This window comes from Cornus florida, unplaced genomic scaffold, assembly GCF_030987335.1.
Source record: "Cornus florida cultivar Cherokee Brave unplaced genomic scaffold, ASM3098733v1 CherokeeBrave_3.0.0_Hap2_Chr09, whole genome shotgun sequence".
In the NCBI taxonomy this organism is placed as follows: Eukaryota; Viridiplantae; Streptophyta; class Magnoliopsida; order Cornales; family Cornaceae; genus Cornus; species Cornus florida.
The window spans coordinates 47,608,697-47,625,686 of record NW_026775579.1 but is presented as its reverse complement, the minus strand read 5'-3'; the positions used below and the strand labels follow the sequence as shown (position 1 = coordinate 47,625,686).

At 41.3% G+C, this 16,990-nt stretch overlaps 1 protein-coding gene and 1 non-coding gene across 2 annotated transcripts; both read left to right on the top strand.

The window, feature by feature from the left end:
* The first annotated feature begins 1,238 nt into the window (after window positions 1-1,238).
* LOC132275600 (small nucleolar RNA R71) lies at window positions 1,239-1,345 on the top strand. The gene has a single exon (XR_009470683.1). It is a non-coding gene; the product is annotated as a small nucleolar RNA R71 (small nucleolar RNA).
* A 14,844-nt stretch (window positions 1,346-16,189) lies between these two features.
* Window positions 16,190-16,495, top strand: LOC132272573 (uncharacterized). Its single transcript, XM_059773695.1, has one exon. It carries the CDS (start codon window positions 16,190-16,192, stop codon window positions 16,493-16,495), a length of 306 nt encoding a protein of 101 aa, XP_059629678.1.
* Window positions 16,496-16,990: the final 495 nt, after the last annotated feature.

The following is a 16,990-nucleotide window of genomic DNA, read 5'->3' as shown; positions in this document are numbered from 1 at the left end:
CATGAATTTTTCCTTCTTGTCTCCCAAATGATGAAGTCTCTCTCAAAGCTTGAGGAAATGGAGCTTTTGGCTCATAAGGCTTCTCTAATTGGGGAGATGATGATGAAGATAATGGAATGTCCTTTTTGGAACCACTAGCATCCAAGGAAATTGGAATAGAATTTGGAATGGGATGGATGCAACCACTTGGTTGTGCCAATTCATTATCCTCCTTAGGTACCTCTACCTTATTATCCACTTTCCTACCACTCCTCAAGGTAGTAATTGCTTGAACTTGCTCATTTCCAGAAAATTCTGATGAAGGACTTGCTTGCGCCATAAATTGCCCTTTAGGATTGGTCTCAGTTTGACTAGGCAACTTACCTTTCTCTCTCACATTTAAAGAATTAGCTAATTGCCCAATTTGAGCTTCAAGCTTTGCAATTGATTGAGAGTGAGAATGAAACAGTTGATTATCTTTTTAAAGATTACCTAAAACCTGCAAGACTTTGTCCTCAAAAGCTGAACTTTTAGGAGGCGCTTGATTTGGATTAGAGTAAGATTGAGAATTTGATGCTTGAGGATGAGAGTAGGACTGAGGATTTGATGCTTGAGGTTGAGAGTATTGATTCACATTCTGAGGATAGAATGAAGGACGGTAACCTTGAGAATTCTGATTTTGATTTTGGAGATGTGGGGGAACATACTTTGCTTGGTAACCTTGATTTTGAGGAGGGTTTGCACCGTCTCCTTGATTTCTCCATGCAAAGTTTGGATGATTTTTCCACCCCGGATTGTAAGTATTGGAATAAGGGTTGTTCCCTTGATGAATGAAAGCAGCATTTGCTTGTTCTTGAGACTCACTTGGTATAATTTGTCCAAGAGGGCAATTTGAAGTATGGTGAGTGTAACTAGAACAAGTCATGCACATTTCATTGGAATGGTGAGGATATGATTGAGTTGCCGGACCTTGATTCAAAAGGAATGTATCAAACCTTTGAGTAAGATTTTTGACCTCAGCGGCAATTTCCATGGAAGAGTCTATTTGATTTATAGCTTTCTTTCCTCCCATATGTGCTAGGTGACTACCCCTAGAAGATGAAGATCTATGCATTGAGTTTTCACTCATTTTTTCGAAAAGTTGCCAAATTTCATCTTCATTTCTTTCAATGTAGCTTCCGCCACAAGAAGCATCAACAATGCCCTTATTGGCATCGGATAAACTTGAAAAGAAACATTGAACTAATTGCCACTTAGGAATGTCATGATGTGGACACTTCCGTAGCAAGTCATTCAAACGTTCCCATGCTTCATGAAGGGGTTCTCCTTCTTGTTGTTTAAATTCACGAATGGAAGTTCTCATGGCATCAGTTCGACTTGCGGGGTAATACTTTTTTAAGAACTCTTGTTGCAATTGTGCCCAAGAGGTGATTGTATTTGGCCACAAGTTGTTAAACCAATATTTAGCTTTATCCCGAAGAGTGAAAGGGAAAAACTTCATTTTTAGGACTTCTTCCGGAACATCCGTGATTTTCACGGTGGAACAGACTTCCAAGAACTCATCTAAATGTTTATAAGGCTCTTCATTGCTCAACCCATAGAAAAGGGGGCACATGTTAATGGTGGAAGCCTTAATCTCATAATGATGAGCACGAAAATTTGGCAATTGAATGCAAGTAGGTGCATTATATTGATTTGGAGTGTAACGATCCCTAAGGACCATTGGAGGATTGAGAGGATTGAGAGGAGGATATGGCATTTGACCTTGTTGAGGGTATGCCATTTGAACATATTGTTGTTGTTGCTCACCAATTGGGAGAACAACATTTGGCCTTGGCATCCCTAGATTAGGTTGTTGCACCGCATGATTAACTGGTTGTGGCATTCCCAAGGGTGGATGCACACCTTGAAGATCCACAATATGAACTTGTGGTGGGTGGTGCACACCATTATGATCCACATGACCAAGATCTACAATGGGATCTTCAATTGGATCTTCCATTAAAGGTGATGGAAGATCAAAATTTGAAAGATTAAGATGACTATCCCTAGTACTACTTCTTAAACGCCGAAGAAAAATTTCGAGATTTTGATTTACAGGAGCAAGAGGACGATTAAGTGATCTACGACCATGCATGCACTAGAACAAGTCAACACACCAACATTTCAAAATTTCAACCTCCACATACGATGTTCCCAAACTCCTCAATAATATCAATGCACTTAAAACAAATAAGTGCCTCCACACGGGCCGATGCCTTCTACAAGAAGGTATGCTTGGACTTAAAAATAAAACAATTCAATTTAAGCCTCCACTTGGGCTGTCCAAAGCATGCAAATTGGTATACAATTAAAGTACTAAAATTAAAGAGAACTTACAGATGGTCCTTAAGCAACTTCAAATTTTTTTTTAATTGCTTCTAAGTCCAGCGTTTGCTCCACTTTGCTTCAAGTACCTAATTGACAAATCAAATAAAAAAAAAATTAAAAATTAAAATGACTTAAAAGTAGACAATCAACAAAGAACTAATGTTTAATTCAATTCTTCAAAACCGTTAGATCCCCGGCAACGGCGCCAAAACTATGGTGCGACCGAGCGTGTGCACAAAATAATGCACAACATTTTAGGTTTAGAAATAATGTCAAGTGGGCACCATATTTTAAAATTTATAAAACCACGAAACACTTATACTATGGAGTATGAAGTGAGCAGGGATCGTCCCAAGATATCTAAACAATTATAGGTTTTCCAGAATTGAATTCTACTTTAATGCTTATGTGATTGCCAAAAGGGTTTTGTTTGTGATTAAAACTAATTTTAAACTAAATGATTGCAATAAAGAAATAGAGTTTAAGAGATTGGAAAGAGACTTAGGGTGTAGGATTCACCACTAAGCACATTCCCTAACTCACTCACTTTCAACTAATTGGGGAAATAATACTATGTAATCTATATGTGGCTAACAAGTGCAATGAAAAGTGTAAACCATCAATTTCAAGCATGAATCAACTACCTAATGACAATTAAACTAAGTGTAGTGCAATTCACCCATTCAAAGCATGATTTATCAATCCAAGTTTCAAATTTAACACACATTAATCTAGAAGATAATGCAATTGTGACAAAAAGTATGGAATTCAAACATAAGTATGGATGGTCTACTTACCTAATAATTGAATTGCAATTAAATTAATTAAACTTAAATTAAACTAATTAAACATGAATTTAAAACTAATTAGACAACAAATTAACCTAAACATGTAGTACCATCCATCAAATGGAAGCATTTTTCATCAATTTGAAACACAATTACAACTAAGCAATACCATGCATAGCTATCACAAGAATCAATTAACAAAGAATTCATGTGTAAAATTTGTTTATCAATCAACCACACATAAGACAATATGAGATTAATACAGATAATCAATTGGAAGAATTTAATTCATAATATTCAAGACTATACACTAATTACATAAATTAATCCCCAAAAAGTATGAAAAGAGAGAGAGAATAGGTTACATGCTTAGGGTTTATCCAACCCTAAGTAGAAGAATCAGCCACTCATGGTTGATGGAGTCGAAGACAGGACAATCCCCATCATCTGCTTCATCTTCTCTGAACTTTTCTTCCAAACCCTAGCCTGTTCTTCTTTTTCCCTTTCTTCGCGTGTTTTTCCAGAGAGAAAATACGATACTACGATACAGAAAAATAATAATAAAACTCCTTTTTTTTTTCTCTAATAATCTTTACCTAAATAAAAACTAAAACTAACCCTAATCTAATGGCTCACTGGGCCTTAAGTAACAATCTCATTAAAGCCCAACAGTTCCCAAAATGAGCCCAAAAATTAAATAAAAACTGTAATGTTGCTAAGTCCTGGGGGATCGATCCCCCCACCCTGGGGATCGATCCCCCCAGAGTTGACAAATTCCTTTAAGCCTTATTCAGCTCCATTTTTGCCCCGGGCTATTTGGTTTGCTTCTCCATCTTTGGGAACATCATCAAAGGCCCGAAATTGACCGCTTTGTGCCATTGTCTGAAAATCTTTGCTTAACTCCAAAAAGGTTTAATTGGACCGTTCTTAGTTCATTTTAACTTTATTACCCTGAAATACACATAAACATAAATTATGACTAAAACATAAAATTAAGATAGATGCAAAGACTAAAATACCTTAGCTTAGATGCTGAAATGTGCAACATTTAAGCACTTATCAAGTTTTCAACAAGTTAGGTCTTGCCCCCTTTCAGGTAAATCCTAATTTCTTTCGCATCCTTTCGGCACTGTTGGTGCGCCGGAAATTAGAGGCTCTGGATTTGACCTTTGCCGACCTTCTGCTTACTTATAACATATTTAAGCATGGGACCGAGCCTGGTCGCTTCTTTTTTACCTCTAACCTTCATCAGAGGATATGCACGAACCTTCCTTCATTCGAGAAGAAGTGGAAAGAGAGGATGGTTATAGTTAAAGGAGATCCTGCGCAAGTTCGGGAAGTTAGGTATAGAATACTTAACCTCCCTCCATACCAAGTGTTCTGGCTGTTTTCCTTGCCAAGTCTTAATGTTTCGCCGTACTTATGAGTTTCTTGGTGTTTTTTCAACTACATTCCCATCCTCCGCAGTAAGGAACAGACTTTCTTTTCTTGAGGAACGAGTCTGGAGTAACCCCTCGCCTATCGAGGACCTGCTAACCTCTTCAAACCTCAAGGATATTGCCTCCAGTGCTGTTGCTGCAGACCTCATGGATCTGTCTCTACCATTCTTTGATAGTTTCCCCATGACTGAGGAGAAGATACGGAGGGTTGAGGCTTTAAAAAAGAGAGCCGAAGATGCCCAGCCTTTGGTCATTATTAGGTCTACTGAGGGTGAGGTGGAGGCTGAGGAACCACCAATGAAGAAATCTCGCCTCAACCCCTTATCCTCTGGCAAGGGCAAGGTCCCTTCTAAAAGCAAAGGGAAAAAGGCTGGAGAGGCTGAACCTGAAGATGAAGTCAGGGCATATGTTCTGGCTGAAACTGGGGCTCCTTGGACTCCTTCCTTCACCAGGGCTGACAAGTCAATCCTGCACTCAGGGGATTTTGTGATCACAGACCCTTCAGCTGCACTGGCTGTGGCCCGAGGGATGTGGCTCCCAAAGGACGAGGAAGCCATCAGCCAAATGGGGTTGGAACAACTACTCCCCTCTGCCTCGGTCCGGGCCATAGAGGTTCGTATTGCTCCTTCAGAATTATGTTACTCTTGCTTACTTATGTTTCTATTTATGCTCATATTTGTATCTCTGTTATCTTTTTATGCAGGGTCTATACCACACCATGGCCCTCTGCGCCACTGTTGAAGCCCAATCCCTCTCCATTAAGAAGCTGGAAAAGGATCTTGACAATGCAGAGAAGAGAGCCACCACTGCCTCTACCAATCTGAAGATAGCTACTGAAGCCAAGGGTGTGTATAAGAGGCAGTTGGCTGCCTCTGAGGCTAAGGTGGATTCTCTTCAGGCCGAAGTTCAGCGCCTGACCGAGGCTCTTACTACTTGCTTCAAGGCGGGGAAACAAATGCAGGGGCGCTACTCCTGTCTGGCACACCTAGCTAGTGCTAAAGCGTTCCGGTTTGGCTATAATCAGGGCTCAGGCCCCAGGACGATGGATCCGGATGCTTTTGACAAGCAGGTGGGGGTGCACTTCCCATATGATGAAGGGCCACAGGCTTTGGAAGCTGAAATTCGCTTTGCCGAGATGGTGAAGGCACACCTGAAGGGTACTTCTAGCTCTTCTGCCCCTGCGGCTTCAATTCCTCCTACCCCAAGTCCTACTGTAGTGGATGCTTTTGAATCTACTCCCTTTGATCCGAAGAGGAAGTAGAACCATGTATTTCGTTCTTATTGACAGTATGTTTGGGATAATAAATATAATTTTTGTTTTAGGCTTTCAATACCTGATTTGTTATTGCTGTATGCTTTTGAGATTGCTCATACTTTTCTGACTGGTAATGTTTTTATGACAAACAAAACACATTGTTTTTTATGCTTCGGATTTACGCCATCCGAGAAAAAGCAAGGATGGTGGGAAGAAGGAGATTCTTTTAACAGCTTATTTGATATCTCAGGATGATTCATATGGACAATAATCTAACTGTTAAGTGAACTCTTCTTGCCTTTGACTTGCAGTAGACGTATACATACTCTTTCTTTCTCGTGTGTTCCTGATGTGGGGTGGATCGTGATGAACTTATGATATATCCACATCCACAGGGTATTAAACACTCGGAGTCCGGAGGAGAAAGTTCTGATCTGGCCACCAGAGGTCTGAAGCGAATTGTTCATCGGCACTGAGTGTGGAGGAATATTGCTGAATAGGACACTTAGGGTCCGAAGCTGTCTCGGACACTTAGGATCTGAGGCGAATTGTTCCTCGGCACTGAGTCGTGGAGGAATATTGCTGAATAGGACACTTAGGGTCCGAAGCTGTCTCGGACACTTAGGATCCGAGGCGAATTGTTCCTCGGCACTGAGCCTGAGGGGAGGTTTTGCTGAATAGGACACTTAGGGTCCGAAGCTGTCTCGGACACTTAGGATCCGAGGCGAATTGTTCCTCGGTATTGAGCCTGAGGGGAGGTTTTGCCGAGCCGGACACTTAGGGTCCGAGGCAAATGAACTACTCCCCGGCGCTGAGCCTGAGGGGAGGTTTTGCCGAGCCGGACACTTAGGGTCCGAGGCGAGATTTTTGCCGAGCCGGACACTTAGGGTCCGAGGCGAATGAACTACTCCCCGGCGCTGAGTCTGAGGGGAAATTTTTTTTTTTCCCTCAAGCAACTTATCATGAGGCCGAGGATTCAAAAATGATAAGAGGTCAAGAAAGCGAGTAACAGTGGCTGTGAAGTTTCCTTTTTGTTAACTTTGGAGACTTTCCTCCTCCATTGGTACTCCCTTCTTGGCAACCAAATGTAGTGGACTACGCATATATGAACCGCATTTCTTTTCTATTTCTATCCGATGTGGGATATAGACTAAATTTTGTCAAAAAAGTCGGTGTAAGGAATGTCTCTGGTATCGAGCTTGACAGCCTTAAATACCAGTGGGCCCTCCTTACACCGTAATTAACTATTTGAATATTCCCATATATAACAGAATGTAGCACATACTTTTTTGTCGATGTGGGATAGAAAGTTTCAACCATAAGCCATAACTCATGTGTTTTTTTTTTTCCCCCCTTAAAAATCATTGTGACGACTGCTTTTTAACAGCTTACTTCTAATTGTATAAAAATTGCATAGTGCGACTTGGCATGCATAAAAATTGCCTAATGCGACGCATGCATAAAAGTTGCATGTATAAAAGTTGCAGAATCATAGAGTAGTATGGCCCCCATTTTTATGGAAAGAAATGAATAGCGTAGAGTTGTACTGAACATAGAAGCAAAATAAAGAAAAGGTTGGCTGACTGTGGACATACTCAGCCTTATTTGTGAAGAATTTGTAGCAAAATTGACAAACTTATTTAATGGAAATACCTTTTAAGGTGTATTGCATTCCAAGGACGCGCAATGGGACGTCCGCCAGCTTCGGCCAAACGATATGCTCCTTTCCCCACTACTTCAGTAACCCTGTAGGGTCCGGTCCAATTAGGTTCCAGTTTCTTTACATGAGCTGTCTCTTGCTTCAAAACCCAATCGCCTACCACAAAGCTCCTGAATCTGACGCGTTTATTATAACTGTTACACACCTGCTGTTGGTATGCCGCGAGCCGAATTGCTGCTGCATCTCTCCTTTCGTCCACAAGATCAAGGCTATGTTCGAGTTATTGCTCATTGTTCCCTTCCAGTACCAAGGATGTCCGAAGGGTTGGGATTATGGACTCGGTAGGAATGACAGCTTCGGATCCATATGCCATAGCAAATGGGCTTTCTCCCGTGGGTCGTCTTGGAGTGGTTCGATAGGCCCAGAGCACTTGAGGGAGATTCTCGTACCATTTTGTCTTTAATTTCTCTAATTTTTTCTTTAAGCACCCAAATATCGTGCGATTAGTTATTTCAGCTTGCCCATTGCCTTGTGGATGACTAACTGCAGCCAATTTTTGCAGGATTCCATGTTCGTTAAAGAACTTTCTTGTACTTCTGTTATCGAGGTTCTTACCATTGTCCATTACGATGACTTTTGGTACCCCAAACCGGCAAATAATGTTGCTCCAAATGAAATGCTTTACTTCTTCGTGGGTGACGCTAGAGAAGGCTTCAGCTTCCACCCACTTGGTGAAGTAATCCGTAGCCAGAAGCACATGCTTCTTTTTTTCCACAGTTTTGGGTAACGGTCCTACTACATCAATCCCCCATTGGGCGAACGGCCATGAATTAGCCATGGCGTGCAAACCTTCGGCAGGTTGATGCTTTACTGGACCATGGCGCTGACACTTGTCACATCTTCTTGTGTATTCTTCGGCATTCCGAGCCAAGTATGGCCAAAAATAGCCTTGGGTTAGAATTTTGTGTGTAAGGGATCTTCCTCCCGAGTGATTTCCACAATCTCCTTCATGAACTTGTTTTAGAATTGTGAGAGCCACAGTAGGGGTTAAACACTTGAGATAAGGACCGGAGAATGACCTTCGGTATAACTGGTTATTGATGATTGAGTATTTAGCCGCGGTAAGCCTAAGCTTCCTTGCCTCAGCTTTTTGATTTGGGAGAACTCCCTCCTTGAGGTAGGCCTCAATTGGATCAATCCAGCATGGCTCACGTGGAACTTCCGGGATCACCATCACCGTTTGCCGGGGATTAATGCTAGGTTCTTCGAGGACATCGATTGGAACAAGCCGAATCAACTCTTCGTCTGAAGATGATGCGGCTGCGGCCAATCGATCTGCTTCGGCATTTTCATCTCGTGGTACCTGTTGGAATTCGATTTGATCGAACTCCCGGATGGCATTCTCTACAGCATCTTTGTATGACTTCATACGTTCCTCCTTGGGATAATAGTGCCCTGTCACTTGATTGATCACAAGCTGTGAGTCACTAAAAACTTTTAAGCACCGTACCTGTAGCTGTTTAGCTAGTCAAAGGCCGGCAAGCAACGCCTCATACTCGGCCTCGTTATTAGTAGTTGGGAAATCTAGCCAAATTGACTGCTGCAGCTTGGTACCCTCGGGTGTTGTGATGTCAATCCCGGCCCCTGCCCTTTTCTGGTTGGAAGAGCCATCAACCCGTAACTCCCAGTACGGCTTTTGAAGTGTCGGCTCCTCAGATTGATCTTCATACTCCAGTAGGAAATCCGCTACTGACTGCCCCTTGTGAGATACCTTTGGTGCATAGGTGATATCAAAAGAGCTAAGTTCAATAACCCATTTTGTAATTCGACTAGACAAGTCTGGTTTAGCTAGGATAGCCCGTATAGGGTGATTTGTAAGTACCACTATGCTGTGAGATTCGAAGTAATGTCGAAGTTTCCTCTTGGCATAAATTAACGCCAGGATTATCTTTTCCGTCTTGCTGTACCGTGTCTCAGCATCCGTCATCATTTTGCTTGTGTAAAAGATTGGGTGCTGAACCTTGCCTTCTTCTTTGATCAACACTGCGCTTGTTACTACAGCCAATACTGCCAAGTACAGGATGAGAGTGTCTCCGGGCGTTAGAGCAGAAAGGATTGGGGGTTTTGTCATGTAGCTTTTCAATTGATTGAGAGCTTCCTGTTGCTGAGGTCCCCACATATCTTTGTTTTTGGACCGAATAGCATCAAAGAAAGGTTTATACTTATCAGATAATCGGGATATGAACCGACTGAGGGCCGCAATTCGGCCGGTTAGAACTTACACTTCCCTACGGGTTTTTGGCTCTTGGTTCTGTATGAGTGCCTTTGCCTGAGCTGGGCTTACTTCTATTCCTCTTTTATTTACAATGTGCGTGAGGAACTGTCCTAAAAAGACGGCGAATGAGCACTTGGTGGGGTTCAGCTTCATATTGTACCTCTTGAGAGTATCAAAGACTTCCTGGAGGTGCTTCGGGTGATCCTCTTTCCGTATACTTTTGACCACCATGTCATCGATATAGGCTTCAACTGTATTCCCTAGTAGATTATTGAAAATTTTATTGACAAGTCGCTGGTAGGTGGCTCCGGCATTCTTTAGACCGAAGGGCATCACTCTGTAGCAGTAAGTGCCCGTCTCTGTGATGAAAGCGGTTTTCTCCTCATCTTCAGGATTCATGGGAATCTGATTATAGCCGGAGTATGCATCGAGGAATGTGAGCCTCTCATAACCTGTCGTAGCATCCACCATTTAATCAATCTTGGGCAGAGGGAAGCTATCTTTTGGGTAAGCTTTGTTAAGGTTGGTATAATCTACGCATACCCTCCATTTCCCATTCTTCTTTTGAACGACTACTACATTTGAGAGCCATTGTGGGTATTGCACCTCTCGAATGAATCCTGCTTGTAATAGTTTATTTACTTCCTCAGCTATTATGCGATTCCGTTCAGGTGCGAACCATCGGTGCCTCTGCTTGACTGGCTTGAATTCCGGGTTAACCCTCAAACTATGGCATGAGACCGTAGGATCGATCCCCACCATGTCCGAGTGATCCCAGGCAAAGACATCCGAATTGCACCGAATGACCCTGATCAATGCTTCCTTCTCTTCGGCTGTGCAAGATGAGCCAATGTAGGTGACCTTCTGAGGGTTTCCGAGGACTACCTCTATAGCTTCGAGGGACTCCTCGGTAGGTGCTTCAGCTTCGGCTTCTTCCTCTGCCTTGAGATACTTGGGCAGAGGATACTGTAACTGCTATTTGATTGCGTCTTTGGGATTTGCCTCTGACTGAGGTGATTTCGATGCTTTCTTTGCTTCATGTAGCGTTAGCATGTAACATTCTTTTGCAGCAACCTGGTCTCCCCAGAGGTCGATGACCTCCCTGCCATCCGGGGATAAACACCTCATTACTTGATGAAGGGTAGAGGGGACTCCGTTCATAAGATGGATCCAACCTCTCCCCATAATGAGGTTATAAGATGGATGAATCTCCGTCACGACGAAGTTTTCCTTCAGAGTCCTCTTTGCTGCAGTAACGGATAGATCGATCACCCCAAGCGGATTCACCTTAGTACCATCAAACCCCATTAGGGGGCTGGAAGTTGGCCTGATGGATGATGGTAAAACCCCCAGCTGATCGAAGGCTGTTTTTGTAATGATGTTGGCGCTACTGCCCGGATCTATCAGCACCCTCCTGATCATATAATTCGCCACTAGGAGGCTGATGACCAAGGGGTCTTCATGTGGGTGCTGGACTCATCATTGCTGGATCTGTACAACTCTTCAGACTCTTCATCATCCTCTGACCTTCCGTGTATGGCATGGATAGCCTTTACCTGATCGCCCTCTACCCGTCAAGGGTTAACCTCCCGAGGTTTTACGTACTCCTTCGTGGCGAGATACTCCACCAACTCTCCTCTCGCTATCATGCTTTCTACCTGTCGCTGAAGTGACCTGTAGTCATTGGTGGTATGCCCATAGTCTCTATGGTAGGCACAATGTTTGCTTTTGTCCCTCTGCTCCAAGGGTTGTTTCATGGGCTGAGGAGTTGTGAACCTCGTCTTATTCTCTTGGAACAGGCGTGCTAAGGTAGTACGGTAAGCTTGTCCTCTGTCCTTTTCCTCTTCTCAGGCGCTTGGGTGACTTGTGTGGCGGCATAAGGAACCTTCTGCATCCTTGTGCTTGCAGCTTTCTCTCAAGACTTGTTTTCCACTGTGACGAGGGTAGCGTGCTGTGCACGGTGGGCTACGTTTTCCTCCAACCAAATGTAGATTTGTGCCCTAGCGTTCAAAGTCTGCATATCCGGGGGGGAATATTTGATCAAAGATGTGTGAAACTTGGTTCCCTGGATCATTGCCAACTTAAATGTTTCGATTGCCGTGGCAGGGTGGCAATCTGCTATCTCTGAAGCTTCCATGTTAAACCTGGATAAGAAATTTTGCAGAGTCTCTCCCTTCCTTTGCCTTATGGTGAAAAGGCTGGCGATACTTTTCTTCTGCTTCTTATTTCCGCAATACTGGGCTAAGAACATAGTGCACAAGGTCTCATAATCAGGGATAGACTTGTGTGGCCTATTCCTGAACCATTCTAACGCTGCTCCAGTTAAACTGGTAGGAAAAACCTTACGCATCCACGGATCGTTATGATCGTCCAGTGCCATCTTTTGCGCATAATGGTCAAGATGCCGAGAGGGGTCTCCTGCCCCATCGAACTGGGTGAAGGATGGCATAGTGAACTTCCTTGGTCTCTCCACGAGGTACACTTCGTCAGTAAAGGGGGTCTTGACCAGGGAGTTCTTGTGCTCTCTAGCCATCTCGGCTGGTGTCTGAATTCTTAATAGCTTCTTTTCGTCGAAAGCATCTTGACGCCTGCGCCATCTAGAACGCCATTGGACCATACCGTGAGCCTATGGCTGGACTCGGCCTGTTCGTCCTGTGTGCGACGCGGGAGATTGTCCGAAGCAACCGCCTCGGTCCTCGTCCCTTGCTGTTGCTGAACCTCATTAGGTCGAGCCCCGTTGGGTGGTGTCCCGTTGGCCGGAGGCTCGTGAACTAGAGGTAAATTCTGGGTGGGGGGTGGTGCTGCAGCATCGCCTGGTGGTGGTTGTGGCGTTAGTCCGGCCATCGCTGTGTGCAGCGTATGAGTTTGCTGCTGAAGCGCAGCTATCTGGGCGACACTCGTATCGTTTGCTTGCCGGAGTGTCTCGAATTGGTGCAAGAACTCCTCTCGCATCTTCTGCATCAATTCTATTTGTTGATTCATTGCTGACTCTCCGTTTGACATTCCAGATACGACTAAGGATTTGATTTGAAGAACAAGTGGGAGTATATTTTTATACGTTTCCCACAGACGGCGCCAAAGTGTAGGTGCAAAATTCCGCTCAACCAATAATGATTGAGAAAAATCGAACAACTCACTCAACAAACAATAAAAATAAACAAGAACAGTATATAGAAAAGCGTAGAATTGCTTCATCTTTTTATTGGAGGTCTTGACCTCTATTTATACATAAAAAGTAGTAGAATTATGGTAGGACTCGCATTGCTTGTCCTCCAATTCTTTTCATGTATGACTTTCTTTACAATTAGAATTCTTTCCATTATTTAATTTTCCATGCACAGTACTTGCCTTGTACATAACTTCCTATCTCAGAATTTTCCTTCTATGGTAAATCCTTCAACTGGTAGGACTTGTGCATTCTTGAATAACTGGGCTGAACATACTTTGATCCGGCTGGGCTTGAGTAACGGACCGGATGTTAAATATTAACAAGTTGGGCTGATGACCTCTTGATTCGGCTTTGATGGAGGTTGGGAGACAGATAACAATGGTCTTGGGCTATAAATACACTCAATTTGGGCTTGAGCATGACGGGCCTTTGGAAGATAGATTTACCTTTGTGATGACGTGGAATATTCTTATTGGAGGGAGTTTTTTCCCTCCACACATGCACATTAATCAAGATTTAAAAATCTCAATCTTTATATACTTTAAATAAAATAAAATAACAAAAAAAAAAAAAAAAAAAAAACTTGATGCATGTAAATTATATATCCGATGAACAATTTAAATTAATTGCATCTTTAAATCAATTAGGTTAATACTGCTTACTTATGGCACCCAAGTTTCATAAGTTTTCTAACCTAAAATTGAACAAATATCAAGAATTACTCAATAAAATTATTGGACATAAAGCACGGCTCGACTATTACGCAACTTCACATTAAACCAAAAAGGTCACTCGTGCATGTATATATTGCATCAAATAGTTTATCCATACAAAATATATACTGGACAATCAAATCATTCCATTATGATGCATGTAATTCAAGATCGATTTCTCATATTAATGCATAATAGAGTATTTCATTCAAGAATCGTATACAAATCAAATTCTTGAACAACATATCAACATGGATTAAATTTAACTGAAAAATAAATAAATAACTATTTATAACCATTCATATACATAAAATAAACTACTTCAAAATAATTTATTCAATGGTTCCAGAAGTGGGGCATAAATAATGAAACCATGAATATGATATCAAAACCAAATCATCTCAATTTTATATGCAGTCTCCTAAAGATTCAATAATTACTATTATAACTTTTAAACCTTTCATCTCAAAGGATATGATATCATTCAATCCCTTTGAACTTAAAAAATATAAAATTTGAATTGAAATTTTTTATTCCGAACATAGTGTATTACCCATATACAAGGTCGAATATATATATATATATATGCGAGAATACACAAACCTATATTACTTGTGACATCATTCTCATCATGTACTAATACACATGGGATCATGCAATTTCGTCACCATTCTGATGGGATTACTATCAATTGGGGAACAATTAATAAATAATACATGGAATTACTACTTCCCATGGAATAATTTTAAAAAGTTAATTAAATATTCAATCCAATACGATTAAAACCATTTTTTTTTCTCGTTTGGCGTGCAACTTTATGAAGAAAACGAATACTGATTACAATTACATAAACAAACTGATTCATACTTAAATCCATTTCTCTTTTCTTCCTTGTTCGGCGTGTTGATTATATGATAGCATTTTTAAACAAAACCTTATATGCTTATATATATAAATCAAGTACAAACACACACAATTTTCAACCTTACATCTTTGATCACTCACGAAAACGGAGGACACAAAGACAGAGAAAAGAAAAAAAAAAAAAATTTAGTCAATCAGTGGGATTTCAAATATTTCAATAGTAGATCATAAATTAATCTTTACAATTTTGATTTTTACAAACCATAACTTGGCTCTGATACTAATTGTTGGATTTTAGTCAAACAAATAACATGTAGAAATCAAAATTAATCATGAATTAAAGAGATGTTTTAATATCATACCTGATTAGAAGATTAAATTTTAGATACCTTTGAGAATTCCTTGGTGCCCTTTAAGAGATCTGAAAAATTAGAGTACTTTATCCCCTTTTGAAAGTTTTCAATATGATAGGTCTGAATAAGGGTTTTAAAACTCTTATATATAACAATAACATGTGTGTGTGGGGGGGGGGGGGACGGCTTCTCTACAAACAAGCATACCTATGTCTTTCTTCTTATCACGGAAACTTAGATATTAATGGTTAGAATTAAATCACACCAAATAAGTTGGAAAACCACAATTCAATGGTATTAAACCATACTCCCAATTAGACTACCAAATTGAAAAGTACAATCCAATCCATCAAATAGCAATAATCACATTGCAATACTATTTGAGAAAACGTAGTGTATAGGACCATAAAATAATTTTTATTGTTTATATATAAAATTTCCAACATGAATACCTCAATCTTAACCCGACACGGTTAAGTAAACGAGTTAATAGTGTCGACTCTTTTATGACTCAAATCCGTTTATGCCAAACCCTTTTAACTCGTCTTGTGTCATGTCGTAATTTGTCACCCCTAGTAAAAAGTATACAAATTCTATTATCTTGCATTTGGTGTACATGAATGAAATATAATATAAGTGATGGTGGAATGAGAATGAGAATGAAATGAAATGAAATGATCATTCTTATTCTATTGTTTGGTTACAAATATGAAATCTGTATGATTGAACTAATGTAAAATTTAAAAAAGAATTAATTTCAAATTGAATTATCCAAACTACCCCTATAAGTTACAAATAATTTAAATTGACAAAGTAACATTCTTTTATAATTTTTTAAAAAGAAATATTGGCGGCAGTGGTTGATAGTGGTGGACGTGGTAAGCGGTAATGGTGTAGGTGGTGGTGTTGAAATGCAATGGCGGTGGTGGCAGCAGGGTGTTGGTAGAAGGCAGTGATAGTGACGGTGTTGGTGGCGGTAATGGTGGAAGATATCAGTGGCGTAGGTGATGATGGTGGAAGGCAGTGGTGTGGTGGTGGTGAAAGGCAGTGGAGGTGAAGGTGGTGGTGGTGGATGAAGATGGCAGTAGAGGTGGCGGTGGTGGTGGTGGAAGTGGTGGAAGTTGGTAAAGGTGGCGGTAGTGGTGGAGGTGGAGGTGGATGTGATGGAGGCGATAGTGGAAGGTGGTGGTGGTGATGAAAGTCGGCGGCGGGGGCGGCGGCGGTGGCAGTGGTGGAAGTTGGTGGTGATGGAAGACGGTGGCGGTGGTGGTAGTGGTGGAAGTGGAGGTGGATGAGATAGTGGCGATAATAGAAGGTGGTGGTGATGGAAGTTGGTGGCGGTGACGGTGGCGCTGGAGGTGGTGTTGATGGAAGTCGATGGCGGTGGAAGGTAGTTGAGGTAGCGGTGGTGGAAGGCAACTACGGTGGTGACGGTGGCGGTGGCAATGGCAATGATAGTGGTGGAAAGCGGTGGCAGTGGTGGAAGTCAGTGGTGGCGGTAGCCATGGTGGAGGTGGCAGTGGCGCTGGCTAAAGGCAATGGAGGTGGCGGCGGTGTGGTGGTTGAAGATGGCAATAATGGTGGTGGTGACAGTGACGGTGGTGGAGAAAGTTGGCAATGGTGGTGGTGATTTATGGACTTGGAGCATGAGAGTGTTTTGAGAACTTGATTTTTTTAAAAAAATTTACTTGGGAATGGAAAAGTCATTTCATAAGTTTTGTTGTGGAATAGATTTTCATTATCAGAAATGTATTTTCATTCTAATAGAATGATCATTCTCACTTTAAATTATATATCAAATAAAAAAATTATTAGAATAGATATTTCATTCATTCACACCAAACGTAGCATTAAATTGCCGTCTTTAATGGTAAAATTGTTTAAATTAAGATTTAAGACATCATGCACTTTAAAGAATCTTTACTCTCTATGTAACATTGATGAGTTGTCCTGTAAATATTTTGCCACAACATAAATTATTATCACTATGTTTATTTTTGACATTTGTTTATTAAGAATTATTTTTGACAATATATGTATATATCAATGCCTAATGGCACCAAATAATAATTGTCCTACCATTATTATTTGGTAGGATACTCTCACCAAATTGGACCAGTGGACA

Coding starts and splice junctions, on each gene's coding strand:
- LOC132272573 (XM_059773695.1), top strand. CDS start 16,190: ATGGAAGTTGGTGGCGGTGACGGTGGCGCTGGAGGTGGTGTTGATGGA.